Raw genomic sequence first — 27,557 nt, forward strand, 5'->3', positions numbered from 1 at the left:
AGCACAGAACCGGGGTGGAAAGGAGGGCGACAGCAGCAGAGCTGCGGCTGCGGGGCCGGCCCTGTCCCGGTGAGGTGTTCCGTTCCCGGTGGGCTGGTCCTGCTGGGGATGTTCCCGGTCCCGGTGGGATGGTCCTGGTCGGTGTGGCCGGCCTCGGCGGGATGGTCCCGGTGGTATGTTATCAATCCCGGTGGGGCGGTCCCTGTCCTGGTGGGATGGTTCCGGTCAGGCTGGGTTGTGGGCGGACCCGGTGGGATGGTCCCAGTCCCGGTGGGGTGTGGCCGGTAACAGTGGGATGGTCCCAGTTCCGCTGGGATGGTCCCTGTCTCGGTGGGTGTGGCCGGTCCCGGTGGGATGGTCCCGGTCCCGGTGGTATTGGTCCCCGTCGCGAGGGGTGTGGCCGGTCCCGGTGGGATGGTCGCGGTTTCGGTGGGTGAGGCCGGTCCCGGGGGCATGGCCGGTCCTGGTGGGATGGTTCCGGTCAGGCTGGGTTGTGGGCGGCCCCGGTGGGATAGTCCCAGTCCCGGTGGGGTGTGGCCGGTAACAGTGGGATGGTCCCTGTCTCGGTGGGTGTGGCCGGTCCCGGTGGGATGGTTCCAGTCCCAGTGGGATGGTCCCGGTCCCGTGGGGGTCGCCAATCCCGGTGGGATGGTCCCGGTGCCGGTGGCATTGGTCCCGGTCTCGGTGGGTGTGGCCGGTTCCGGTGGGGTGGTCCCGGTCCCGGTGGGATGGTCGCGGTCTCGGTGGGAGTGGCCGGTCCCGGGGGTGTGGCCGGTCCCGGTGGGATGGTCCCGATCTCTGTGGGCGTGGCCGGTGCCGGTGGGTGTGGCCGGTGCCGGGGGTGTGGCCTGTCACGGTGGGCGTGGCCGGTCCCGCTCCACCCGCTCCCGCCCCGCCGGCCGCCGTCACGTGCCCGTCACGGTGCGCGCGCAGCGCCCGCCCCGCCAATGGGCGCGCGGCGCGGGGCGCGCGGGGCGGGGCGGGGCGGGGCGTGCGGCGGAAGCGGCGGCGCGTGCGGGAGCGGCCGGGCCGGGCCGGGCGGGGCCGGGCGGGGCCGGGCGGTGAGTGCGGGGCGCGGCGGGGCGGAACCGGGACTCTGACCCTGACCCTGAACTGACCCCGACCCTGACCGCGGGCAGCGAGGGCGGCCCCGGCCCCGCCCCGCCCCGGCGGGAGAGGCCGAGCGGCGGCTGGCTGGGGCCGGCCCGCAGCGGGCGGCAGCCGCGGACGGGCCCGGAGCGCTCCCCCGCCGGGGCCCGGGCGTGCGGAGGGGCCGCCCCGCTCTCCGTTGCCCTCAGGGCCGCTGCCGGGCAGGAGCGGCCTCCTCCGCGCCGCCGGCCCGGGAGTTTCGCCGGGGGCCTGACCAGCCTCGGGACTACGGGAAGGCCGGCGGGGACACGGCAGGGCCCCGCGTCCGTCTGAGTGCCGGGGAGGCTGTGTGGGAAAGTTTCCACCTGGGGAGTGTCTGGGCCGCTGTTTGGGTTCCGTGGTAGACTTCAAAGCGGGCATTAAAATTTCATCAGAAATGAAGGGGAATGGCACGGAAAGGTCTGGAGCACCCGGAGCAGCTGGGAAAAGGGCTCAGCCTGGAGAAAAGGAGGGACCCGAGGGGAGACCTTTTGGCTCTGCACAACTCCCTGACAGGAGGGGACAGCCAGGGGGGTCGGGACCTTGTGCCACGTCGTGTTTGCTCAAGGTGAGAGGAAACAGGCCTCAAGGTGTGCCAAGGTAGGTTCAGGTTAGGAATCAGCAACAGTCTTTTCCCTACCAGAACGGTCAGGCCATGGAATAAATTGCTCAGGGTGGAGGCACCATCTCTGAAAGTATTCAAGAAGCATTTGGGGTGTTTTTTAGGGGTTATTGTGGTGGTGCTGGTGGGTCTGGATCATCTTGAAGGTCTCTTTCAATCCCGATGATCCTGTGAAAATGGCACAAGGAGAAATTGGCTGCATGTAAAGAAACAATTCTGATGTTCCAAGCGTGAGCGGTTTACAAAAGGGGTGGGCAGTGAAGCTGGCAGCAGCTTCCCCCGAGGTGGGATGCACCTGGCTGTGCTCTCTCCCCCGAGCCTCACGCTGCGCTGGGTCTGTGGTGCCACAGCAGATGATCCGTGGGCAGCACAGGGAGCTTTGGGGATGCTCGTGCTGGTGCCCACAGCTGCTGTGGGCTGTAACTCTCCCACAGCCCTGGGCTGTAACTCATACATGCACATGCATGCATTTATTTGGTTCCTTGAGCATTTATATTGAGCTTCTTTGGTTTATGTGTTTCTTACTCTCTTATTTTCCCTGTATTTTGGTGCTGTGTGATGTTTCCAGTAATGTTCATCCAGGTCATGCTGCGTGGAGATGTTTTTGTTCTTTAGTGCTACGTATTTGTTACACAAACATTAATCCTTGGGTAAGCTCCTTGTTAGTCTACACCATCCCTACCTCCCCTGTTGCTACATTAATTATCCAGTGTATTTCTTCGTATTTTCCTGCAGAAAGTTGCAGCAGAGCTGTGAGACCATGGGAAAGCATGGTGGTGACCCGGGGTAGGAGTTTGTCCCTTCAACTTGTGTTCTTTCTTACTCCAGCTGTACTCCTCCTGTGCTGGAAGCCAAGGGGTTGGGTTCTCTGTTTCTTCAAGGCTTATTTGAGGAACTTTGAGGATCTAATTAAAAAGGCCCTTGAGTTGAGTTGTTGAAAGCTTTGTGGGAGCTGGGTTGAGGTCAGGTTTCTGTGTTGAAGGTCATGTGTTTGGAGCTCGTAGCAGGGATGAGGTTCAGTCACCGAGCCACTGCAAAGATCAGTGTTGCTACTGAGGTATTCTGTATACCTTCCAAAGATGGTGTGAGATTTCTCCCTTAATCCCCAACTTTTCTGCTGACATTATTCCAGTTCCAACATGTCCATCCTGTCCAGCTCCTCCACTCTCAGGCAGCAGTTCCCTCACGTTGGTGCTGCCTTTCCACGAGGCTCTCTGGCCACTAATCCAAGCTTTTGCATTGGGATTTTCTGATGATCCTGACTGCTGGCTTTACTGGAGTTTTCTTTGTGTCTTCCCCCTTTTTTTTTTCCTCTTTTATTTTCCTTCTTCCCCCTTTTTTCTTTCCCAGTAGCTCTATGTAGTTAGTCCTGCATCCCTTTGCCCATCAGCTTTCTTTTAGCTTTTCCAAAAGATATTTCTGAAGATAGGAGCTGTTGAGCATTGTTCAGAGGTGCTGAGGGAGTCTGGGAGGACAGAAGGGGATGGGACTGAGCTGCCTGCAGCCGTGTGCTCTGCACCCCCTGGAGCAGGAGCAGCTCATCCCCTGGAAATGCCAGGGTTAGAATTCCTAGATGTGTGTGCAGAGGGAGGGGGGTTTGGCAGAGCCTTGTGAGCATCCTGAAAACATTCCATGGATTATTTAATAATTTGGTGTGGTGGGCATGGCAAGTTTCACTGTTGGGAAGCACTGAGGGTTGTGTTAGGTCGCTGCTGGTGACACACATATGTGTACACACATGCTGGTAAGGAGTTTTTCCCTTTGTTTTGGGTTGCAACATTGAATGAAGAGCACAGCTTATACAGGACTTGGTCAAACTCCCCTGTTACTGCTGCTGTGGCTGTATTTTTGTGAAAACTCTGCAGGCTGGTGTCCATGACTGGGGTTGCTGACTGCTACATTCTCAGGCACAAAGGAGGAAGGGGCTCTTTGTGTCTCTTGGTTTTATAGAGCTCTACTAGAATAATTAGCTGCCTGAAATGAATATATTTCTTCCGAATACAAGCTTCCAGAATCAAGGAAAGCGAGCAGTGTGCCTCTTACCATCAAGGATTACCAGGAATTAATCTTTCGGTGCAAAGGCCACTAATCTCGGGCATGCAAACAGGGTTTATTGAGCTGCGTGCCAGTGCTTAGAGCAGTGATGGATGAAATCCCTGGCAAATTCAGATGCTCTGGCTGTTAATTGCCTCTCCACCTGATCACCCGCCTCCATCCCCTGCATGCTGGAATCTGCCTATGGGTGTCAGTCCCAGGAGATGGATGGTGACACATGCAGCTGCTGGGTGCCAGCTCTGGGCCAGCTTGGGCTCTCACGCCTGGGCTGTCCTGCCTGCCCCAGGGCACTTCTGCTGTCACTGGGTCCCAGCTTTCCTGCTGTGCTGGGAGCTGAGTGAGGGAGCTCAGCCTGGCACTTGGATTTTCAAGCACAAAGCCAAGCTGGGAGCAGTGGGAGAACTGTCTGAACTCCTGCCTTACGATGAGCATCTTGCCATGTTCCTTGTGCAGTTCGCAGGTAACACAGTCGGGGGAGGTTCTGGGATTCCCTGCACGGCTCCTGCTGCCCTGCAGGATTATCTGGAGTTGACAGAAGTCACTGTCAAAATTGTGCTGCTCTCATCAGTGTGCCTGGCCAGCTCCTGGCTCAGACTCGTGTTTGGGAAGCTCCACTGGTGATAATTGAGCCAGGAGTATGGTAGAGGAGCATGCATGAGCCCAGCAGTAGTTTTTGAACCTGGGAATTATTTTCCAAAAGGAAATTATTGGGATCAAAATGTAACTTCAAAGCTTTGGTATCCCTCTCCTCTGCCTTCCCTGCTGGGCTCTTTTGTGTTCTAATCGATTGCTGCAGATGTACTTTGGTGTCTTCTCAAGTTAATTTCTTGAGGGTTTAAAACCAGAACTGTGTAATCAGTGGCACAGGGTATCCCAGAATCCAGTTTATTCCCAAAAACAGGCACCCTGCTCACACTGAGCACTGCTTATTCCCTAAATTTGCCAATGTTGGCAAAAGGTAAATCCGTATTTATAGTAAAGCCTGTGTCAGCCCATTTCTGGAGTTCCCCTGGTGCTCAGTAAGAGAAGCCTAATATGTGTTCAGAGGAGGCTAGGGGACCCCAAAATGTCACCTGAGGGGTTCAGAGGGAGCTGGGGCACCCCAAAGTGTGACCAAGTGTAGCAGAGAGGGTTCCAGGGCACTCCAAAATACGACCATACAAGCACCAGCCTGCACAGGCTTTTTGAGTGTATCATTGAAAGGCTTTTAGGTGTGTGACGTGTTGGAGTACCTAGTAATAGTTGTAATTTGAGTTTTTGGGCAGAGGTTTATGTTCCTGCTGTTTATTAACTAGTTGGACAGCATAAAAGCTGTTTCAGTGCCTGGGCAGAGTGAGGCTGTGGCTGGAGCTTGTGGCTCCAGAGCAGTGCCAGGCTTGTGGCAGAGCTCGTGCCACCACTTAACTGAATGTTCCTGAACCCTGCAGGGAACATTTTGCCCAAATTCCGAGGTGGCAGCCCTGTGGCTGCTGTGTTGTTTGCAAGTGGTCCCAGGAGTGTTGCACAGGAGCTGCACAATCCTGTGTTTTGATTGTGATTTCCAGTGTTTCCAGCTCTTGGTAATGGAAGCAATCTTAAAACAGGTATTTCAGTTTGCCTCAGTGACTTTTTGGGGTTTATTTTTCCCCTGGTCATTAAGGCAAATAGCCCAGCTCTGTTAGCAGGATTGGGAAACCAAGTCCTGTCCCGGGTCTGGCACGGGACCCAGTGAGGATGAATACTTCCCTTGATTTATGCCTGGAACATTGAGATCTTTCCTGTCTCCCCAGCCCCTTTCTGAAGCTCTGCTGTGGAAGCTGCAGCCGTATTTAGCCCCAGCACAGACCTGGGTTAATCCCAGCCCAGTGGGACTGTGGACTGTGCATTGTCTGTGCTCCTTAGGCCAGTGGGAAGCTGTGGACTCTTCCCATCAGGCACAGCTCAGCACCTGTTTCCAGAGGGGAAAACCACCCACAAGGACCTGCTGTGCTGTGGGAGAGGCCTTGCTCAGAGTCGCCTTCTGCTCATCTTTCAGCATCCCCCCTTCTTTCCCTGATCCGTTTTTCTGCTGAGGAATCTTCTAGTGCAAGTTTTTATTTTTAAATGTTTAGTCACTGCGTTATGGCAGTGCCTCATGTCTCACTCTTAAAAATGGACTCTTCTGAAAATTCCTGGAGATAGGAACAGGGAGATGAAGGGCACACTGACACCTGTGCCACATATGGCTCTGGAAGTGCTGACACCAGTTCTGACACTTGCTGGAAACCCAGATTTTTCTCCTCCCCACTTCTGTAGCATTTCCCAGCAAATGCAGAAATCTTATTTTGGCCTTTCCAGGCTGGCTTACTACAGGAATACTGAGCAAACCCCTGTGGTTTGCTCCTGTGCTGGTGCCTTCCCCCCTGAGCAGAGCAGCTTGGAATGGCCAAGGACACCTCGTTCTGGTTGGCACAAAGGACAGAGAAGTGCTCCTGTTTGTGCCTCCTGGCTGTACTGGCTGAGCCTGTCAGCTTTTATCCTGCTCAGAGCCCAGGAGAGAGGATTTTCTGCAGCTTCAGCTTTCTTCTGAGCCCGTTCTCTGTACCCAGTGGGGTGTGGCTGGAGCTTTGGCTGCTCGCTGAGATGACAGGAGAGTGGCAGGTGGGTCTGAAAGTTGGCTTGTTTATGGCATTTATCCTGTGTAGGGTGGCAAATCAGATATAATGAGGGGTTTCTTACTCCAGAGTGTGGTGGGAATCTTCTCTCTGGCTTGTTTTAATTTTTGAATCAAACCATGCTGCTAGAGAGCAGCAAGCAAGGTCCCTTTCTTACAGTTTCTATCACCCACTTTCCATACTGCCCTTTTCTGGGACATTTGCTTTTTCTCCATCCTGGTGAAATGAGAGCAAAGCTTTCCCAAGGAGTTTTCTGCTTGATGTTTGTTGTTAGGTTCTGGTGGATGGTAGCTGGTCCTGTTTTGGGGAGCCCTGAGGACAAGGCTCCTTCTCCAGGTCACAAGGGTGTCTCCACCTGGAGCCTTCCAGGTGATGGCTGCTTTGTTTCTGGCTATCAGCTGGCCCTGGGGATATGCTGGGACATTTGAGATTCCTGCTCAAACCAGGGCTGGAAATCTTTGGAGTGAGTGGCTGCCTGTGTTCCCCAGTGGGTTGGGAAGCACCGGCTGGAGCAGTGTCCATTGGCATTCAGGTGCTGCTCAGTGCCAGGTGTCTCCAAAGCATTGTCTTCAGCCAGAGCAGGGTGTCTGTCCATGCTGGTGACAGCACTGTCTGGCTGTCCCACTGCTTCTCTCCATCCTTCCCTGTTCCCAAATGCAGGAAAACTCTTGTTCAAGTTCAATTTTGCCTTTTCTATCACATGGATAATACCAATGTAAGCTTAGAACTGCTCCTTTTCCTTCCTCCTGCTGTCTTCCCTGTGCACAACCTCTCTATTTTTAACCTGCTGCATTCAGATTTGTTTTCCCGAGCCCTCATGACCTCCATGATATTTTGACTTTGGAATCTTTAACACAGCATTGTAGGCATCCTGCGTGGCCGGGCGTGACTATTGTTGTTGCCAGCTGAATAGTCCTTGTTTTTTTGGCTGCTTCTTGTGTTCTCAGCTTTCAGTGGCTCGGAGAGGAGCCCTCCAGGCTCCCTGTACCCACTTGGCTATTTACAGCCAGACCCAGCAGCCATGTTTATTAAGTTCTTGGAAGTGGAATCCTCTGGAACAGAAATCACAACACTGCAGAGGGTCTGGAGGAAGCTTTGGTACAAATGCCTCGGCCCATTAGTGCCCTGGGATGGGATAACTGTCATTGTTGCTGCCTTCCTAGTTCTGCTGATTCCCCTGGGAACACAGAGCACCTTAGAAATGTGGTTATTTTTATCACTTTATATGGGTCCACAAAAATATTTTTTTTTCCTGTATTGGCTGTTCAGGGTGAATTTGCTGAGACAAAGATAAATCAAACTTGATATTTCAATACTCCTTTGGTCTTGCATCCCTGCAAGTGCTGACAGAAGGTGGAGTGAGGAACTCAGTGGTCAGTTCAGGGCACTGGACCCATCTTTTCAGCCTGGAGAAAAGGAGGCTCTTGGGAGACCTTGCTCTCCACAGCTCCCTGACAGAAGGGTGCAGCCAGGGGGAATCTGGAGCTCCCCTTTTTGGGATGTGCATCCCAGAGCCCCTTCCACAGCCATGACCAGGAGCAGTTGTGAGGCAGACTCTTTGAACAACAATTCCATCAGCATCTTCTCGATTTGAAGGTGTTCTCAGTTGTGCCTTGGTTTTTGGTGGTAAATCACTCCAGGTGAATTCTCAACTGGTGAAACTTAAATAACTCTTAACAGTGTGTTCCTGGACTGAAGAAATTGGGAAAAATCCTGTCCTTTGAGTTTCCAGGCTTGAAGTGCTGCTCAGCCCAGGAAGATGCTCCCCTTGCTTACACTCCCAGGCATTTTGGTTTGTGTGGGTGGTGGAACTGGTGCTAGTGAGTAATATTTTATTGTGTAACATTCAGATCAGGCAGAGCCGGGACCAGAAATCAGGAATCCTTCAAGACCTGGAGTGCTGCTTGTGCCCAGAACTGGGCATTTCTTTAACTGCAGTGGTCCACAAACATCACAAACCAGTTTAAGTCAAGTCTCTTAAGTGTGCTTTTCTCTTTCAGGTTTAAACCACCTGTCCTTTGACCCTGCCAGCACCGAGTCCCTGGGGCTGGGCAGCGCCGCTGGCCCGCGGCTGTCGGACAGCCCAGCTGAGGATGGAAGTGGCCCGGGAAAGAGGAAGAGGAGCAGCATTCCCCCAGGTGAGCTCCACTGCAGCTCCACTGCTGCTAGCAGCTCCACTGCAGCTCCACTGCTGGCAGGACTCAAGGGATCCGTGAAGAGTGGCCTGGATCTGTGGGTGTGGCTGTGCAGGGTGGGCAGGGGGAGCCCCACGGCTCTGCCTGGAGCCAGGCTTGGACTGTGGGATCTCCCTGAGGAGTACACAGTGATAGAACAGTGGGGAATGGCTTCCCACAGCCAGGGGGCAGGGGTGGATGGGTTATTGTGAGGGTGGGGAGGCCCTGGCACAGGACAGCTGTGGCTGCTCCATCGCTGTTGGTGTCCAAGGCCAGGTTGGATGGAGCTTGGAGCACCCTGGGGTAGTGGAAGGTGCCCCTGCCCATGGCAGGGTTTGGAATGGGATGGCTTTTCATGTCCCTTCCAACCCAAACCCTTCTGTGGTTCTCTATACTTTTCCAAATAGATGTAATTTCGTAATTGACCAGAATCTCAAGATTAAAATCATGAGCTTAATTAAAAGCAGGATTAGGCACCTCAGGCTGAATGACTGGAGACATTCACATTTAAGATAATGTCATAAAAACAAAGTGTTAAAGGAACTGTATGGCATTGTAATGTCAGATCAAGGAGTCTTGCAAGGAAAACTTCCTAGATGCCAGCTTCAGGTTTTCTCAGAGCATTGGGAAAAAAGGGAGCACAGAATAATGTCTTTTCATACTATATTGTGGCTGATAACTGCAATTCCTCCAGTGTGACTGGGGAAATGTGGCACCTGCTTGTGCTATGGAGGTGGGATGTTACAGCATGGACAGAGCAGTCTGTGGGAATGAGCTGGGAACTTCCTAGGGAGGTTCCAGGTGCAGAGGGGAAGGTTGAGGCTGCACCTGAGGCAGAAGGAGGGTGATATGCAAAGCTCTTAGCTGCAGAAAGAGAGGGTGAAATGCGGCTGTTTCCCTGGAGAGTTAAAAATCCTTGAAGGAGAATCAGGGACTTTACAGCACAGTTTAATGATGGTTTGAGGAGCTGACAGAAAGCTTCCAATGGCAGTGGGAGGATCCTGCTGGGACAGCTCCCTTCAGTTCAGTGCAGTCTGACAGTTTATACCTGCTGGATGTGTCCTTTGTTCCTAAATCTCTTGTGAGGAATCAGTGTCTCCTTGTCTTTAATCAGTGTTCCTTCAAGGCCCCTTAGAGCTGTTAATTGCAGTGGATGAGCCATAACTGAGGTGCTTTAAGGTGTTTTCCAGATCCCAGCTGCTCTAGAGGCACAGCACTGGTTGTTTGGTTTTTTTTCTGGCTCTTCCCTGAGAGTGGGTTTAGCTCTGGTTTTGGGTGCTGACATTGCAGAGCCTCACTGGGCAGAGCTGAGATCTGCTCTAAGCCCTTAATCACTTTTATGTTCCTCTCAACAGATGGTGGCAGAAATCTGAGCCTGGACTCCATTCTGATGGGATTGCCAATGTCCGACCCGACTGCCTGGGCCACCGCCATGAACAACCTGGGCATGGCTCCCATGGGCATGACAGGACAGCCCCTCCTGCCTGGTGAGCTGAGCCTCTCACAGCTCTTTGGGAGCAGCCTGCTGCTCTGTGGCTGGGTAGACACCCACCACATACACATTGAGCTGTGTTTGAAATGCATTCATGCTGCAAGTGGTTTATTTAGAGACCTGAATTCAGAGGAGATGAGAATAAATGTATTGTAATGCAAATAATAGTTATTGTGGGGTACCCCTAGGTATCCTGCAGTGGAGGAGGAGGGTGCCACACAGAGGTCAGGAAACCAGTGATATCCAGGGACATGTTAACTCTAAACTGAACTGCAATGGCTGGTAAGGAAGGAAGGGAGGAAGATGAAGAGGAAAGCAACAGGGTAGCAAAATGGATATAGCAGAAATTAATGGAGAATTCTGCTCCAGAAATGGCCACCTTGTAGTGTGAGATATGTGTGCATGGCTGAGTCATCTTGTACTGGATGAAAGAGCTCCTGTAGGAACAGAGCTGAGCTGTGCCTGATTTCCCAGCAGTACAGGATGCTGGACATCAAAGTCCTGAATGGAACTGACTGCTCCAGTGCTTTGCTGCACTAAGAAGGACGCTCTCCCTGCCATAAGACCTGCCTGCCCACCTGGGGAGGGAGTGTCTGTGTTGGCAGACAACACAACCTTCTCTCCTCCAGTTTGAACAGCCCCAGCTCTCTCAGCAATAATAGAGTTCTCTCCTGTCCCCAAGGCCTTGTTTCACATTTGGCTTTGCTGTAGAGATGGTGTTTCCGTGTCATTCTCCTGCTGATATTCTTCCATGAAGGAAAAATCAGCACAGGCCTATCCTGTGGATAAGGATACAATTCCCATGTACTCCTCCATCCATGTTTCACAGTTGGAACAAGAAGGTTTCTTTTCCCTTCCTCCAAAAATGCCGTTTGGTGGCAGAGGTTTGGCCTCAGATCTGTGTTTTTGCCGTGACTGTTTCAAAATACTGAGGAAATGGCAGGTTCTTAGCTGCTGGAATTGCTGCACTTGTCTGCTTGGTGAGATGATGCCCTAAATCCTGGAACCATTTAGACAGGAAAAGGCCTTCAGGATCATCGAGTCCAACCTGTGTCTGATCCCCACTTTGTCAACAGCCCAGAGCACTGAGTGCCACATCCAGGCATTCCTTGGGCACCTCCAGGGATGAGGACTTCACTCCTTCCAATGCCTGACAACCTTTTCCATGTACAAATTCTTCCTGATGCCCTTAAGCCTGTGTCACAACTGTCTGTGCTGCTGAACTACTTAATACAACCAAACTGGGCCAGGTTTTCCACTGTTCCCATGTGTCACAGGTGTCTTTTTGTGGATAAACTTCTCTGGGAAGTGTTGGACACTAGATGGGAGGCAGTGTCTACAAAGGATAGAAGGAAGTAATTTATTTTAACAGAGAAATGTTAATTGGCTGTGGCAATGAGCAATGAAATAGCTTTAAAACATTATTTTAAGGGCACAGATCTAAAGTTTGATGCTGGCGTGTTCCTGATTTTCACCGGCATGTGTGGGAGTGTTCCCCGTTTGCTGTCAGAGCTCACAGTCACTGTATGACTCTACCCCCCCACGCTTGACTCCCTTATTCTCTCTCCCATTTAGATTTTGATCCTGCTCTTGGAATGATGACTGGAATCCCTCCCATCAACCCCATGATGCCAGGCCTGGGGATTGTCCCACCTCCCATTCCTCCGGACATGCCAGCTGTGAAGGAGATCATCCACTGCAAGAGCTGCACTCTCTTCCCACCTAACCCACGTAACTGTCTGCTTGTGCTTTGTCTCTACAGGATATCCCTGTGTTTATGTTTATATAAACCCCAGGTGTGTGTGAGAAAAGGGCCATTCCTGGGACTTACTGCTGGCAAGAGGGTGACAGCAACAGGAAAAGCCTGTTCTTGTCACTGTTTGCCATTTCCAGAAATAGCCTTTTCAGCTGCTGGATTGAGAAGGACTGGGGATGAAGCCATTCTAGTTACTGAGTGTTTGAAGTCCTCATGGTTTGATTTGCAGTGTGAGGTGTAGCTCAAGCACACAAATCTGGAATGTGTGCAGTTGCAGCACAGAGAATCCCCTGAGTATGTTTTTTGTGTATTATTTACATTAGTGCAGTTTTTTAAGCTGTGATTTTTTAGCACCTTCCATGATAATGTTGGGAGCTCCTGGTGCTCCTTGTATTCTTTGACAGCAGCTTAGTGAACCTCCTGCACTCAGGAGAGTGTTTGGAGGGCTCCAGACTCCCAAGATCTTCTTTTTGTAAACATGCTGGTGAATGTACTTACTTTCATCCAGAACCTCAGCAGTGTTGTGGATCCACTCCATAAATCTGAGTGTGGCACAGATATTATTTGGAGGAAGCCAGAAAAGTGTGGTCATCTCAGGAGAGAGGAGCAGGTGGAAGGAATGTGTGCTGGCAACCCAAAACCTGACCTGCTCTGCTTTTTCTCTTCAGATCTTCCCCCTCCAGCCACACGAGAGAGGCCCCCAGGGTGCAAGACAGTGTTTGTTGGAGGCCTGCCGGAAAATGCGACAGAGCAGATCATCATGGAGGTGTTTGAGCAGTGTGGGGAGGTCATAGCTATCCGCAAAAGCAAGAAGAACTTCTGCCACATCCGCTTTGCTGAGGAGTTCATGGTGGACAAGGCGCTTTACCTGTCTGGTGGGTGTGTTTGGCTCAGAAGGAAGCTTAAAATTCTGGGACAGAACTGTGGTGGTGTGTTATAGGCAGAACAATGGAATTGAGGCAGATTTCTCTGATGCTGTGTCAGTTTGCCTTCTGCTGCCATTGCATTTCTGCTTAAATATTTGAAAACAGCTCTTGAGAGGAAAGGTAGCAATGTTTTGTCACCTGAAAATGTTGACAAAACACTGGGCTGAGGTGCAGAGTCTGTTTCCATCTTACATGGATAAGTGTCCGGCTAGTTCTGTAGATAGTGGCTAAAACAATGGACAGTACTTCCTACTTTGCTGAGTGGTGGGCTGGACTTACTTGGCTGGTTGTTTTGCCTTAGTGGGGGTTTATTTGGCTGGTTGGCTTACATTACTGGGGGTTTATTTGGCTGGTTGGCTTGCCTTAGTGGGGGTTTATTTGGCTGGTTGGCTTGCCTTACTGGGGGTTTATTTGGCTGGTTGGTTTGCTTTACTGGGGGTTTATTTGGCTGGTTGGTTTGCCTTTGTGGGGGTTTATTTGGCTGGTTGGTTTGCCTTTGTGGGGGTTTATTTGGCTGGTTGGCTTGCCTTACTGGGGGTTTATTTGGCTGGTTGGCTTACATTACTGGGGGTTTATTTGGCTGGTTGGCTTACATTACTGGGGGTTTATTTGGCTGGTTGGCTTGCCTTACTGGGGGTTTATTTGGCTGGTTGGCTTGCCTTACTGGGGGTTTATTTGGCTGGTTGGCTTGCGTTACTGGGGGTTTATTTGGCTGGTTGGCTTGCCTTAGTGGGGTTTTTTTCCCTGTTAGCCGAACCATCTGGGCTCCTTTTGCCACAGGAGCCTCAGGTAAGTCGTGTGTCCTGCTGACCCCCTCCCTCCTGCCAGGCTACCGCATCCGGCTGGGCTCCAGCACGGACAAGAAGGACACGGGCCGGCTGCACGTGGACTTTGCGCAGGCGCGGGATGACCTGTACGAGTGGGAGTGCAAGCAGCGCATGCTGGCGCGGGAGGAGCGGCACCGGCGCCGCCTGGCCGAGGAGCGCTTCCGCCCGCCCTCCCCACCCCCCGTCGTCCACTACTCCGACCACGAGTGCAGCGTGGTGGCCGAGAAGCTCAAAGGTGAGAGGGGTGGGCAGGCAGAGCTCTGTCTTCTCCAGGGGTCAGCGCGCAGCAGCTCTGCTGCTATCTTCTTTCTTTTGTCAAAAAAACCCTGCGCTTGAATCGTGTTTGTAGAATCTCAGGATGGAGGGGACCTGAAGGTTCACCTGGACTGACCTTTCTTGGCAGAAGCATGGTGTAGACCAGATGGCCCAACGCTCTGCCCGGCCAAGTCTTGAAAGCCTCTGGTCCTGAGGAGTCCAGCACTTTCACAATGCTATTATTGTGAAAAGTTGTCCCCAGGAGTATCCATTCCCCCTCATCCTTTCCGCATGACTCCCTTGTAAAAGAGGAGTTTCCATCTTCATAGCCTTCCCAAGGGCAAAGTGATGAGGTCTCCCTTAAATCTTACTTTCCCAAGGCTGAACGAACCTATTTAGTGCAGGAAACTCGTGCAAATCAAAACTGTTCAGTATGAGTTTCTTCCACATAACTTTGGTTAAGGTTGAAAGACTAATGTAAGACCTTCTTGGAAGCCTGGGATTCATGTGTGACCTGATGATTTTGGAACTCAAGGTCATTTCCTCTCACAAAAGGGTCCATCTCAGTAGACTGAAGTTTTCCTGTAAGTTCTAGTGCTTGTTCCTCCTCTTGCTGCACCTCAGCAGGTGATTTACTCCATCAGCTTGGTGCTGGACTTGCCTTCCTTTGTAGAGCCACATGTTCAGATCCTTCTCTGCTTCCAGGAGTTGTGATGAGTCAGTTGAAGGATGCTGACCTTTGAAGGAGCAGTTCAGCTCTGAGGACAGGACCTGAAAGCTGCCCAGGCCACCCCAGAGCTGTGGTGTAAAGTTGTCCTTTCTCACTGCAGATGACACCAAGTTCTCGGAAGCCATCCAGACCTTGCTGACCTGGATAGAACGTGGGGAAGTGAACAGGAGAACTGCCAACAACTTCTACTCCATGATCCAGTCAGCCAACAGCCACATACGCAGGCTCATCAACGAGAAGGCGGCTCACGAGAAGGAGATGGAAGAAGCTAAAGAAAAGTTCAAACTGGCTCTCTCAGGGATCCTGGTGCAGTGTGAGTAGTGTCTCCACCCTGGATGTTGGTTGTGTGGTGTAGGGAAGACTCCAGAGTCTGGAGAGACCCCACTAAAATGGCTCTGGGAAAAGAAGTGGCAATTGCTTTAGTGCAGTCCAGCTGCTTTGGAATCACGTGGCATGAACCTGGCAAAAATCCCGTGTGGTACTTTTTACTGGAGTAAGAGTCCACATCTGGGGGGAGGAGAGAATAAATTCTGAATTTATTTCCTCTTAATTATCATCTGTTATTAGTTCTGTATCTTTTCAACCCCTCCTGTGCACAGACAAGGTAAGTTCCTGGGAATCTGGTGCCTCAGCGAAGTGTGCAGGATTTGTTCACAAAAGGTAGGAGCAGCAGAGTGCTTCCAACACCCTGTTGCACACCCTGGGTCTTTCAAGTCCCAGTACTTTATAAAACCAGGAAATCAAGGAAGAGGCATGGACTGTATTCATTCCAGGATGTGATTTGTAACTGTTCTTCAGACCATTCATTGCCTCTTACACATATTTGCTTTAGTAAATCTGAATATTTGTACTACTTTACAGGTACCTTCTCCACAATTGTACTAATTCTGTTTGAGCCCCTTGTCTAGCTTTTGAACATTCTTAACTTTTGGGTTTGTATCTAGTAATTTTAGCTGTTCCTTGATTTTTTTAATGTTATTCTTTTATTTTAAATTCTGTTAATGGTAAAAACTACGGGCACACGGTCCAGAGGGACATGCAGTGAGCACTGCAGAGTAAGTAGTAATAGAGACCAGTAGCTCCACTCTCCAGTGTAACTCCACTCTCTAAAACCAAGACTGATATCTCAGCTAAGGAGCAGGGAGATGTGTTTATTTTGTGAGAATTATAGGTACTGCATCACAAGCGTAGAAAAAATCAAGTGGATGTGCTTTGTGCTGTGGGTGAGCTCTTGGCCAAGGAGAAACACTTTGTGTATTCCAAATCCTCTAAATTTTCTAGAGAAGCAGGAGGAATAAATCCCAGGACCAAGAACAGCTGATGGCTGGTGCCTTTGCTTTGGTCCTGGTCCTGTTCCTGTAGCTCACACAGGCTGTGGCACTGTCCAAAGGCCAACTCGTGGTTGTAGCTCATCACCCCATTTCAGAGGTGAGTCCTGCCCCTCTGAACTTACACTCTCAGCCAGCCTCACACAGCATATTTGGATATTTTTCAGCACCTGTGCTGCCTTTTTTTCCACGTCCTGCTTTTTTCCCAGCTGAGAGCAGAGCCCGTGCCCCAGTTGGTCGTCGCTCTGTGAGCGTTTGGCACTGGCCTGGTGAAGCCCACAAGGCTCTTTCCAGACACTGAGCCCCCTCCCTGAGTGTAGCGTCAGCACAGTGCAGTGTTATGAGAAAAGGGGAGCCAAACCACCTGCCTGATTCCACTTTTTTACTCCTTTACTCCTCTTGTTCGCCCTCTCTGGATGCTATTCGGGCCCGATTTGCTGCTGATTTGCCACTCCAGTCGAGCAGATAGTGGCCGTGTACCATTCTGCCTCCAAACAAAAGGCTTGGGACCATTTCACGAAAGCTCAGCGTAAGAACATCAGCGTGTGGTGCAAACAAGCAGAGGTTGGTAATCTTTTCTTGTGTTAGATCCTCCAGCACGGTCTCTTGCTTGTCAGGATGTTGATGTTCAGTTTGCGCGATGCTCGCATGGATAACAACACTTCCTTCACAGTGTGAGGTGGGAATCACTCAGGAGGCTCTTGTGGTACAGGTAATAAATTTTCTCTTGATATTGGTGTCACTAGTAGCAATACATTGAGACCTGTCTGCTGATGGAAGTTGTGCACAACAATAGTCATAATAATGATAATAAATGCTGATTTTTCTGCTGGTTTTAATATTGAAGAGAGAAGGGTTTCTAGAGAGATGATAAAGCCAGCAACTCTTAAGTTTTGTCAGAATATTTTATCTCATTTTTATGTGGTATTTCCACCTTGGGGTGAAAATAATTGCAGATGGACAGCCTGGAAAGCTTGAGGGAGGATGTTTTTATGCTTGTGTATTTATCCCATGAAGTGACATGATGAAATGTGTGGTTTAAAGATGGTGATCAGAAAGGAGCTGATGGAAGAAAGCTTGTCACTCCCACTGCTCTTTCTGCAGGAGGAAGAACAGTTCTTAGTCCAGTAATATTTGATCAAATCTGATAAGGGAGTCAGGCAGAATGTCAGAAATAAAGAAGCTAAGGTAAAGAAAGGGTGTACATTGGAAGGTGATGGTGGGGAGATGTTTGTCCTGGGGGCTGTGATGAGATCCATGCTGCTGGCTGCGACCTTGGGGGTGCAGGGCCTTGCACTTGGCCTTGTTGAGTCTCATGAGGTTTTAGCCCACTCCTTCACCCTGTCCTGCTCCCTTTGGCTGTCATTCCTTACCCCTAATGTAAATCTTCCTGTGGTTCTGGGTTTGTCTGGGATATTGAGTTCCTTACTCCAGACTTGGAAAGCAAGTCTATCCCAGCAAAGCAGGGAGGTGTCTTTCACCTCTAAGATTATTTAACATCCAGAGTGAATCTCAGCAAAGCTGAGAGGCTGCTGATCCATGATCACCTCAGGACAGGGACATGCAGGCTGGAGGTGTCCAGGCCTGTGATTCCTATGGATTGGGGTGTCCAGGCCATTCCTGCAGAGCTGCAGCCTGGGAAGACTCTGGATCATGCCCAGCCAGGGCCCTGCTGGTACCAAGCAGGTGGTTGATCCTCCACCATGCTGGAACAGTCTAAATGCCCACATTGGGCTGGGAAGTTTCCAGCTGTGATCTCCCCATGAGACTGTACCTATGGGACTTGCCAGATCCCACTGAGTCAAACCTTTGTAGCAGCTAAAAGAGGAACCAAGGTTTCTTTTGCACCAGAGGAGCCAAGTGCAATCTGACTCAGATTCACTCTGAGCCCAGTGCTCCCATTCTTCCCTGCCTTCTGATTGCTGGTTGTGGCTGGGGTGGGAGCTCTCTCTCCAGTTGGAGCTGTCTTTTGTTCCAAGGTAAGTTCTCCCAGTAGGAAAAGGCTGTGAGACCACTGGTGAGGCCTCTTGCAGGAGCACTTCAGCTTCCAGGCTCAGTCTGCTGCGCTCTCCCAGCTTAGGGACTGCTCTTAAAGGAAGGTGGAAGCCACAGGATGCAGCTTCTTGGTACAGATTTTGGCAGATACTTGTATATTTATAAAAATGCTGCTAGTATATGGTACATTTTTAGGTGTTATTTGAAATGTCTTTCACCTCATTGTAGATACCAAATGCTGGGTAAAGTGTCTCTCAGCGTTTTGGGGTCACCTTGAGGAGGTCCCCATACATGCAGGGGTGCAGCTGTAGCTTGGTTTGCTCTGTCCCACCTCAGGTTGGCACTTTTGGCTCCAGAGAACTAGGGCTGAGTCCAGGTCCTCAAGGTTTGCACAGCAAGGCTGAGCTGCCTCATCACAAGAGCAGAAGGGAGATGGAAGAGTCCGTAATCCCAGCAGTTCTGACAAAGTGACTTGTGCTGGATGTTGCCCTTGATCTAATAATCTGTGCCAGTTTTTAAGTCATGTCCTGGAGTTGTTTTTTGCAGACCTAGATTTCAGGAACTTTTCATCCAGCCAACCTGTTCCTCAAAATCTGTATTGAAACCCTCTCTGCTTCTGAACCCCAGGAGATCCGTAACATCCACAATGATGAGCTGATGGGCATTCGGAGAGAGGAGGAGATGGAAATGTCTGATGAAGAAATAGAAGATCCATCAGAGATGAAAGAAACGGAGGAGTCAGGTAAAATCCCATTTTACAGCTCATAACATGCTTCTCTTCAGTGATTTCTTTCTGGCAGTGGGAAGCCATTCCCCTTGCCCTGCGACTCCATCCTTTGTCCAAAGTCCCTCTCCAGCTTTCTTGAGCCCCTTTAGGCTCTGAGGTCTCCCTGGATCCTTCCTTCTCTTCTCCAGGCTGGACAGCCCTAGCCCTCCCAGTCTGACTGCAGAGCAGAGGGGCTCCAGCCCTGTGATATCCCAAACAGCTGGGATATCATTCCTTTGTGTGCTCAGGATTTGTAACCTGAGCTGCTGAGCCGGTGTGCAGGGTTGGGGGAGCAGCCAGGGGTTTCTTGCTGTGCACTGTTTGATTGCTGTGCTGTCCCCAGCGCTGGTGTCGCAGGTGGAGGCGCTGAAGGAGGAGAACGACAGCCTGCGCTGGCAGCTGGACGCCTACCGCAACGAGGTGGAGCTGCTCAAGCAGGAGCAGGGCAAGGCCTCCAGGGACGAGGACACCACCAAGGAGCAGCAGATGAAGCTCCTCCAGCAGGCTTTGCAGGGCATGCAGAAGGTGAGCCTGGAATTTTCCACAGCTGGGACCGTGCTGCAGGGGAAAGAGGCTGGGATGGGCGGCAGAAACACTTGGAAAAACACTCTGGATTTTAGGATCCAAACTGGTAGGGAGGAGCAACTTTGTTGTGTCCAGTGTTGCTAAAAAAAAACCAACCAAAGTAAATATTGATACCAGGGGTTGTGTATAAGCTGATAAGTCCCACCAAAGCAATCCATAGTTGAAGGATTCCTTGTGTGCTCTTTACTGTGACTTCCAAAGTACCAAGTCTGTCTTTAACCAGCTGGGTTAGGAAGTGGGAAATCCCATTCATTTGGGATAGAATTACTGCCCAATGTTTACACAACTGTGCTTTTTTTCTATGCTAATAGGCAAAGGTGTTTCTAAGGTGGATCCTTCTTTTGTACTTGATCTTGTAATGGTTCTGGATTGGATCTCTCTGGTCTTCATGGAAAAGCCCTTCTAAATTTTATGGTCTTCAAACAATAGTTGGTGGAAGGCAGGTTAAGAATTTATTTTTACTCTTCCAGCATCTTTTGAAAGTCCAAGAGGAGTACAAAAAGAGAGAAGCTGAGTTGGAAAAAGTGAAAGAAGACAAACTTAAAATAGAAACATTACTAGAAAACCTGAAAGAACAGGTATGTGCCATGCAGGTCTTCCTTGTGCAGTCTTTGGGTTTTGTGGTGAAGGACATCTGTCTTTCTGCTCCTGGTGAGAATGCCCAGCCCTGTTTTTGAGCAGTTGTCTTTGGAAAGTGAGTGCAAACTACCGGTCAAATTTCAGGATGGAATGGACTGAAGTTGTTTCATGTACCTGTGAGACAATCTCAGCAACTGTATGAATCAAATAGGACTGTCACTGAACAGTGTACAATGGTATCACATCTGGAATGGGGTTTTCTGCAGCATGAGCTTTTAAAAGATAAGAAAAAAGGCCTCAGTTATCAGACACTGATATTTTCAACTGTGGTTTAGGAGCACATTTAGATCTGCCCTCCATAAAACACTTGGGAACTGGAAATTTTTGTGAGTGTTTTAATATTTTTATTCTTACTGGGTTTATTCCAAACAGAAATCCTTGCAGAATTGCAAACAGAAATCCACAGTGCTGCTTTTCAGGTTTGATCCTCTCTGATTTGATTGTGGATCTGACTCTACACTTGCTGGGTCCTTTCCTCCATAGCACAGACATAATTACAAAAGAAACATGAGGCAGCACTTCCCTCTTGGCCCACAGAGCCTGATACTGGGTTTATCTCATTTTCCATCCTTAGTCCCACTTTTTTGTGCCAGGAGCTAGGGACGATAATGCCCTTCTAGTACCTAAAAATGGTTTTGTGTATTCCAGTAATCATCAGAGCAGGATCTTCAAAACAAAAACAACAGATTATCATCAGTAATCTTTCCTTCCTTTGCCCATATATAGCAGAGTATGGCAGATGAAGAGGACAAGGAGGGAGATGCAGCTGACTGCCAAGGGAATGTAAGTCCAAGAGCTGCTGCGCTGGGATAGTGGAATGTGTCCCTGTGGCAGGGGATGGAATGGGGTGAGCTTTAAAGTCCCTCCCAGCCCAACCCATCCCATGATTCTGTGATCTTCAGGAGCAGGCAGGCTGTGGGTTTGCAGTGCAGCTGCTGGGCTGCAGTCCCTGGATCAGCTTCCACAGGGCAGAGCTGCTCCTTCTCCTCTGGAAGCAAATGTGGAAGCTCAGGCCATTTGGGCACAGCCTCGGCCCTGGGAGCTGAGAACTGCACTGCTGTAAGAACTTGAGCAAACCCAGGGGACCATTCAGTTCTATCTTGGTCACTGGCCTCCCTCCAGCCCATCTCACTGGTCACTGGAAGCTGTTCCCAATTATAGCTGTCCACAGCTCTCAGGCCACTGGAATTCCGCATGAAACTAGGGAATAAAAGCAAGGTCTGCTTTTAGTGCAGCCACCGTCCTTGCATTGTTGTGTTTATGTCAGGGATAATAAATTGTGCCCAATTCTGTTTTAATTCAGTACCACAAACTCAAGTCAGGGACAGTCGGATCCTAAGCCCTTTGCAGCCCCATGGCATTTGATTAATCTCATTTGTGTCAGCATGGACATTTGAAAAATAAACCTCTGCAGCTTAATCAGTCATGGCAAGGCCATGGTCTGGTTTGTATTTTGTTGTTTAAAGCCAGGCCCTTCTGGAGCAGATGGCATGTCAGGGAGCAGGGCTGATGCAGGGTGTGTGGTGGCATCTGCTGAGCTTTGTGACCTTTTCATCTCACTTGGTGGATGGCACCCAGCACCATGGACACAGCTGTGCTTTGCTGGGAGTATTTTTGAAAATAAACTTCAGATACAGTAGTGATGGATACAGTGACTCAGAAAACCTGGGGAACACCCCTGCAGGCTCTGTGGAGCCTGCCCAAGCCAGTTCCTGGTGTGCCAGGTTGTCTGGAACATGCCCTGTGGGTTTGTTTTGCAGGAGAGCAGCATGTCTAGAGTTTGTGCCTGCAGCCAGGAGAAGGAATGTCCAGTGGAGAAGACCTTGAGCAACAGCCCTGTGAAATCTGAACGAGAAGTTCTCTTAGTTGGTGAGTTCTGCTTGCTCAGTGGTGATTCTGGAGACCTGAAATGGGAGGACCTGCTTCAAGGTGACCTTGCACTCCTCCTGCCCACCTCTGGCTCCTTTGGTTATCCCAAGGGAGGTGGGAGTCCTGGAACTGAGGAAAACCTCGAGCTTTGCTGGGGTCAGGGTGTGACCTTGTGATCCCTGACTGCCTGCAGGGGCACAGGGCTGGTGTTCCCAGCTGGCTTTTGTCTCATGACCATTACCTTTGTGGTGTTCCTTTCCCCAGGGATAATTTCAACGTTTCTGCACGTGCATCCGTTTGGAGCCAGCATTGAGTACATCTGCTCCTACCTGCAGCGCCTGGACAGCAAGGTGGGTGTGGGCCAGGACAGTGCGGCCTGGGCTCTGCTCCCTGCAGGAATCTGCTGGAAGAGGATGAGGGACGGGGTGAATTTTTGGATGACAGGATGGTTTGTGTTGGGAGGGAGCTCAAAGCCCATCCAGTTCCACCTCCTGCCATGGGCAGGGACACTTGCCACTGTCCCATGTTGCCCAAAGCTTTGGGGCTCACCACTAACTGCATCCCCAAGCACTCCCATGTCCCGCTGGCTTTGTGCTCCTTTTTGGAGTAAATGGGAGAAACTGTGAAAGGCTTCTGGATGTGGGAAGGAATTACATCTCATTCTCCTCTATCCTGGTCTCCAGCTGTCTTCCTTAAAGAGCCCCAGGGACAGGAGGCCCCACAGGCATGAGAATCCTATCTTGGGATTGGAACTTATCCAGCTGCTTGTGTATATAAATGGATGTTTAATTTACCCTTTCCTAAGAAAACATGGCTTCATGGCCTTGCTCACTCCAGCCTTATAAAGACAGAGTTAATAATTTTATCTCCTCATTCTAGCTTGGAATTTGTCTGTAGAGCCACCAGCTGCCTTTATTTTGGTTTAGAGCTCCTATAAAACTGCCATCATAGCGCTCAGCTGCCTTCTGGAACTTCCTCTCTGGTATCCACAGTTCAGAGAAGGGTTCCTGGGAGCTCCTGTTTGGGAGAACTCCTGTGCAGAGCCCACCCTTTAACCTGTGCTATGGCATCAGGGTCCTCGTGTTCGCTCACACTTTAGGGCTGTTCCCATTGTCCTTTGTGTTCCTTCTGAGCTCTTCTGTCTCCTCCTTCACTCTTGTAGGAGCTCAGGTTAGTTTGGGAGGTTGTTTTTAAACCTGAGCAGATCTTTGGGCCTGAGGTGAGGCAGGAGGAGGGGGAGCACTTGGAAGTACAACTTGGTTTCTTGATGCTGCCAACAGGAAAGTAAGGGGAATATCTTTCCTCTATTCCCAATCCATCATTCTCACCAAGAAAATCAGCAGAGAGCACAAAATTTAAGATGGTTTGGAGCCTTGGAAGAGCCCTTCAGAAGTTGCCTGTAGCCCTGAGTGTGGCTTGGCAGGACCTTGGGCACACCTCAGGTTCCTTCTGCACATTCTGCAACCCCAGTCTTGGCTGTTGTCACAGCTCCTCGTGTCCCAACATTATCTCCAGGAGTTCAGGGAAAGCCTGGATGAACTTCAGCCATCTACCTGTTTGAGTCTGAATTATCACTAGCCATCAGGGCTTCCATCTTCCCTCTCAGTCCTGTTTTCTCTGTGTCCCCCCAGATCTGCACGGCCGAGGTGGAAGTTCTCATGACGCGACTGCAGAACACGTTCCGGCAGGAGCTGAGCGGGGTTGGGGCCAGCCTGGAGAAGAGGTGGAAGTTTTGTGGCTTTGATGGGTTGAAAATGACTTGAGCTTTGGCTTATGCTGGAAACAGTGGGATATTGGATGCCGAGAAAAGTCAGGATGCTCCTCCCTCTGTTCCTGATGATTCCCTCACACCACGGCTTCGGGGTACAAAGTGTAAAAGTGAAACCAAGTCCAGAGCAGCACGGGAAGAGCCTCCATGTTCTGCAGCTGCTTTGATCAGTTATTTGTTAATGGGCAAGTGCTGTTCAATATATTTGGGGAAAAAAGCTCCTGCCTGACCCTTTGAAGCACAGCGTGTCGACTCTGTGTTCTGCCAATGTTGTATGTGCTTGTGTGCCCAAATTCCTCCTCCTCGACCTTCCTTCTGCTAGAAACAGCCACAGACTGTCCTGAAGCCACAACAAAGGGGCATCTTCTGGTTTCTAGATCACCAAATGGGAAAAAAAAAGCATTTTTTAGATATTTCTATGAGTAAAAAAACAAGGTATGTTTAAACAGAAGATTTAGATTGCTCAGGGGCCTCTGAGCCAAGGAATTGCTTCGTTTTTTTGCTATTTTCTCTGTTAGCAGTTAAGCTGAGGGTGGGGGCAGAGGGGGATTCTGGCAGTGCCACTTCTGCTGTGGGTCAGCCTGTATGGAATCTTTTACATGGGAAGGGTGTTTAATTTTCTGGGGATGTGGATAGAGCAGAGCTACATCAGCCTGGCTTTTGGTGATTTTTACCACCCGGTTCCTCCACCTACTTTGCTTTTGAGACCAAGCTCAAGCAGCACAGACTCCTCTGCTCCTGGTCCTGTTCTTTGTGTTCCCAGTGCATGCCGTGCTCTTGCCCAGCTGTGCAGAGGTGCAGGGTAGCACAGCTCAGCCCATCCCAGCCTGCCTGGAGCCTCTGGATCCTCCTGCCCGCAGCAGCCGCACGTTCCCAGCCTGGTGTCACCTGCAGAGCTCTCAGCCATCCCCTGCAGTATTCCTGTTCTGCTGGACATCCCAACGTGCTCCCAGCATGGCAGCTGGCACAGTTCCAGCCTCTCCTGTTTGTTCCCCATGCCCCAGCTGTTGGTGCCCCTCACTTGGGCTGTTGATCCCACCTCCTCTTTGGGGAGAAGCCCCAATTCCTAAGTTCCTGTTCTCAGGCATTTCCTGAATGTGTGACACATCCCCAACCCTGGTGTCATCCTGCCAGGCACTTCTCCACCCTGTGCCATGGCCAAGGTGGTGCCCAGGTGAGTACAGGGACATTTCTGGTGTGTTCTGTGTACCTGGCACAGACACCCAGTGTTGTGTGAACCAATTGCTCATCCAAAACCCCAAAATTTCACTGGGGACACCAGGCTTGGAGCCAGCTATTGACCTGCTGGCTCTGTTTCTCCCCTCACCATTCCCTGCAATGGGAAGGATAGAGGAGAGCACTCCCTGTGCTCCTGCTCCCTTTCCCACTCACCCCATGGCCATGAGGTCTCTCCAGATCCTTTGGATTTCTTCCTGCCCTTCCATTCCTTGGATTTTATCCTCCAGCCCCGATGAACCATCCTCCTTGTTGTTGTTCCCACTGGCAGAGCCTGGCACCAGTTCTCCCTGGGCACTGGGAGCCCGGGGTGGTCACAGAGGAGACACCCCTGCTGTGCTAGGTGGGAATGTGGCACCGGTGCCTCCTGTCCCTTGGGGTCAGCCAGGTGGAGAGAGGGCAGGGTGGCCTGTACTCAGTGAGAGCTCTCCTTGGAAAATCAAGGAAGACACTCCAGGAATCAGGAGAGTTGCAGAGCCCTGAGAGCACCCCGGAGTCAGGGAAGGTGTGGGATCAGTGGGGATGGGGCTGGGCTCCCCAGCGTGGCAGCTCCCCCAGCACAAGGATTTGGGGGTCCCAGCCTCTGTTGGCTGCAGGGTGGGAGCTGGGATGGGGCCAGGGCACCGTGGGCAGCCAGAGCCATTTCCTGGGGGTCTGAGGGGGCTGTTGGAGAGAGCAGGCAGGTTGCTCCATGGGGCAGCAGAGGGGAGAGGAGCCAGGACCTGTGGGGCAATGGCTGGTGCTGTGAAAGTGAGCCAGGGCTAAGAGCACCCCAGAGTCCTGCTGCTTCCCCTCTCCCAAAGCTTTTCCAGAGGGGCTGAGGTTTCTCCCAGGAGCAATCCATCCTGCAGATAGGCTGCTGAGGTGACATCCAGGGATGGGTGACAGAGACCTTCTCTTGGGACCAGGCTGTTCCCACGTGGACTGTTGCTCTCCCTGCTCCCAACACTGAGCGCTTGCCACACTGGGAGCAGATAAAAACCCTTTAAAAATGTTCTGAATAGTTGTGTTCCTGCAGATGAATGCTGTATTTTTAAGGAATAAACATTTTTTATGGGCAGATCTTGGCCCTGCTGCTTTCTTTGTCATTCCAACCCAAACCATTCCATGATTATGGGCCAGGAGCCTTGCTGTGGCCCCCAAAGGGCTCATGGGTTTGTAACTGGCAAGGAAGTGCCAGTTTTGGGTGTTGGTAGAGGTTTGGGAGGCTTTCCAAGGTCTGCAACCCTCTGGGAACAACCTGAGCTGTAGATCCACACCCCATGAGGTCCTCAGCAGAGCTCTGCAGGGACCCTGCGTGTGCCAGACCCTGCCAGTCACTCTGTCACAGGGAAGATGCTGTGGTGGAGCACCAGGAAGGTCTGCATGGAGAGCTGAGGTGGGAATCATCCCCTGGTCCTCCCCAGCCAGCCCAGGCAGCACATTCCCAGTTCAGGTTTCATCTGGCAGCACAGCTGATGCTTCAGGGGTGTCCTGGTTGCCCATGGATGGGAGCAGGCAGAGCTGAGGATGGAGGGGATTGAGCAATGAGCAATCCCTGCCAAGGCTCCGTGTCCAGCGTGGGAAGTGCAGTTCCATCCAGCCCTGCCCTCTCTCCACACGTTGTTTCTGGCTCTCATTTCTTTGGCAGAAAATTCACATTCTCATCCCCTCTCTCCTCCCCTCGGCTGTGGCAGCTCCTTTCCATCATCACTTCCCCACTTCTCCTCCTGCCTGTGGGCTGGAAGGGTCCCTGGAGCCTTGCAGGAGATGCTGCTGTGAAAACCATTGTCCCAAAGGAAGAGCCAGGAGCTCCAGGAGCTGCTGGTGCTGCGTGAGAGGACACGGGCGAGGTAAAGGTGGGCCCCTTGCTCCAGCTGGGGAGAGAGAAACTGCAGCTGAAAGTGGGGAGCAGCCCCTGCTCCCTGGGAATGGAGGGGGCAGCTGCACTGAGCTTTCCCCATGAGATTTCCTGAAATAAGCACTAGTCTTGTTTTTGAATTTGTGAGATTCATGCTCTGGCATCCCCTCCAGAGGAGGATTTTAGTCGGGCTCTGGCTTTGCCCCTGCTGTGGGCTGGCCTTTCCTTCCTTGTGGGGAGCCTGGTGCCTGTGCAGGCTGAGTGAGCTCCTGGCCCATGGGATCCAGAGGGATCACCAATCCCTGTCCCCTGCAGGGACACCCACGCTGCTGCTGTGCCTCTGCCTTGGAGGTGCTGGTCTCCATCTCAGCTATTCCCAGGGACATAAATCCTCACCTGGGGTGAGACGCAGGGCAGGTGTTTGGGGTTTAACTCCTGGAGGATGAGCTTTGGCAGTGCCAGTGGTGGTGGCACGTCACAGGGCTCCTCGAGTGGCGCCTGCGGTTGGGAAGATAAACAGCAGCTTGTCCGGCCTTCTCCTTCCTGCCTTCTCCTTCCTGCCTTCCCTCTGCTGCTCCCTCTCGTGACTGGGATTCCTCCTCCCCCCATGGCCACATCCCCCAGGACTCTGCTTGGGCTAGGGATGTGGCCATGGGCTCTGCTGGAGTGTGGAGCTTCACCTGCACAAAGGTAATTCCCTGCACTGTGTATCTCCAGGGCTTTATCCACCCATCCATGCATCCATCCATCCATGCATGCATCCACCCACAGCAGAGCTGCTCCCACCCTGCTGGGAGCTCCTGGTGCAGCAGAGGTTCAGGAGCTGTCCCTGGCATGTGGGGATGCTCTCATCTGTGATACCCAAGGAATTTCCTGCCCCGGGGGAGCAGGTTGGAAGTTACAAAAATCCCTGCGCTGTGTCTCTTTAGTTTG

At 51.4% G+C, this 27,557-nt stretch overlaps 1 protein-coding gene across 4 annotated transcripts; it reads left to right on the plus strand.

The window, feature by feature from the left end:
- Positions 1-998: 998 nt before the first annotated feature.
- ENOX2 (ecto-NOX disulfide-thiol exchanger 2) lies at positions 999-25,844 on the plus strand. 4 transcript variants are annotated; one of them, XM_077786571.1, is made up of 15 exons: positions 999-1,050; positions 8,438-8,576; positions 9,968-10,099; positions 11,680-11,835; positions 12,529-12,735; positions 13,615-13,848; positions 14,699-14,911; positions 16,384-16,490; positions 18,549-18,663; positions 19,031-19,212; positions 19,743-19,850; positions 20,638-20,694; positions 21,672-21,780; positions 22,045-22,130; positions 23,412-25,844. In XM_077786571.1, exons 3-15 carry the CDS (start codon positions 10,003-10,005, stop codon positions 23,541-23,543), a joined length of 1,803 nt encoding a protein of 600 aa, XP_077642697.1. In that variant the 5' UTR covers positions 999-1,050; positions 8,438-8,576; positions 9,968-10,002; the 3' UTR covers positions 23,544-25,844. The 4 variants fall into 4 exon arrangements, with proteins under 4 accessions (XP_077642697.1, XP_021399899.1, XP_021399898.1 ...); XM_021544224.2 differs by having other exon boundaries at positions 1,001-1,061; positions 8,439-8,576; XM_021544223.3 differs by lacking the exon at positions 999-1,050 and adding an exon at positions 3,908-4,265 and having other exon boundaries at positions 8,439-8,576.
- The last annotated feature ends 1,713 nt before the right edge of the window (positions 25,845-27,557 follow it).

Source organism: Lonchura striata, chromosome 14 (assembly GCF_046129695.1).
Source record: "Lonchura striata isolate bLonStr1 chromosome 14, bLonStr1.mat, whole genome shotgun sequence".
Lineage (NCBI taxonomy): Eukaryota > Metazoa > Chordata > Aves > Passeriformes > Estrildidae > Lonchura > Lonchura striata.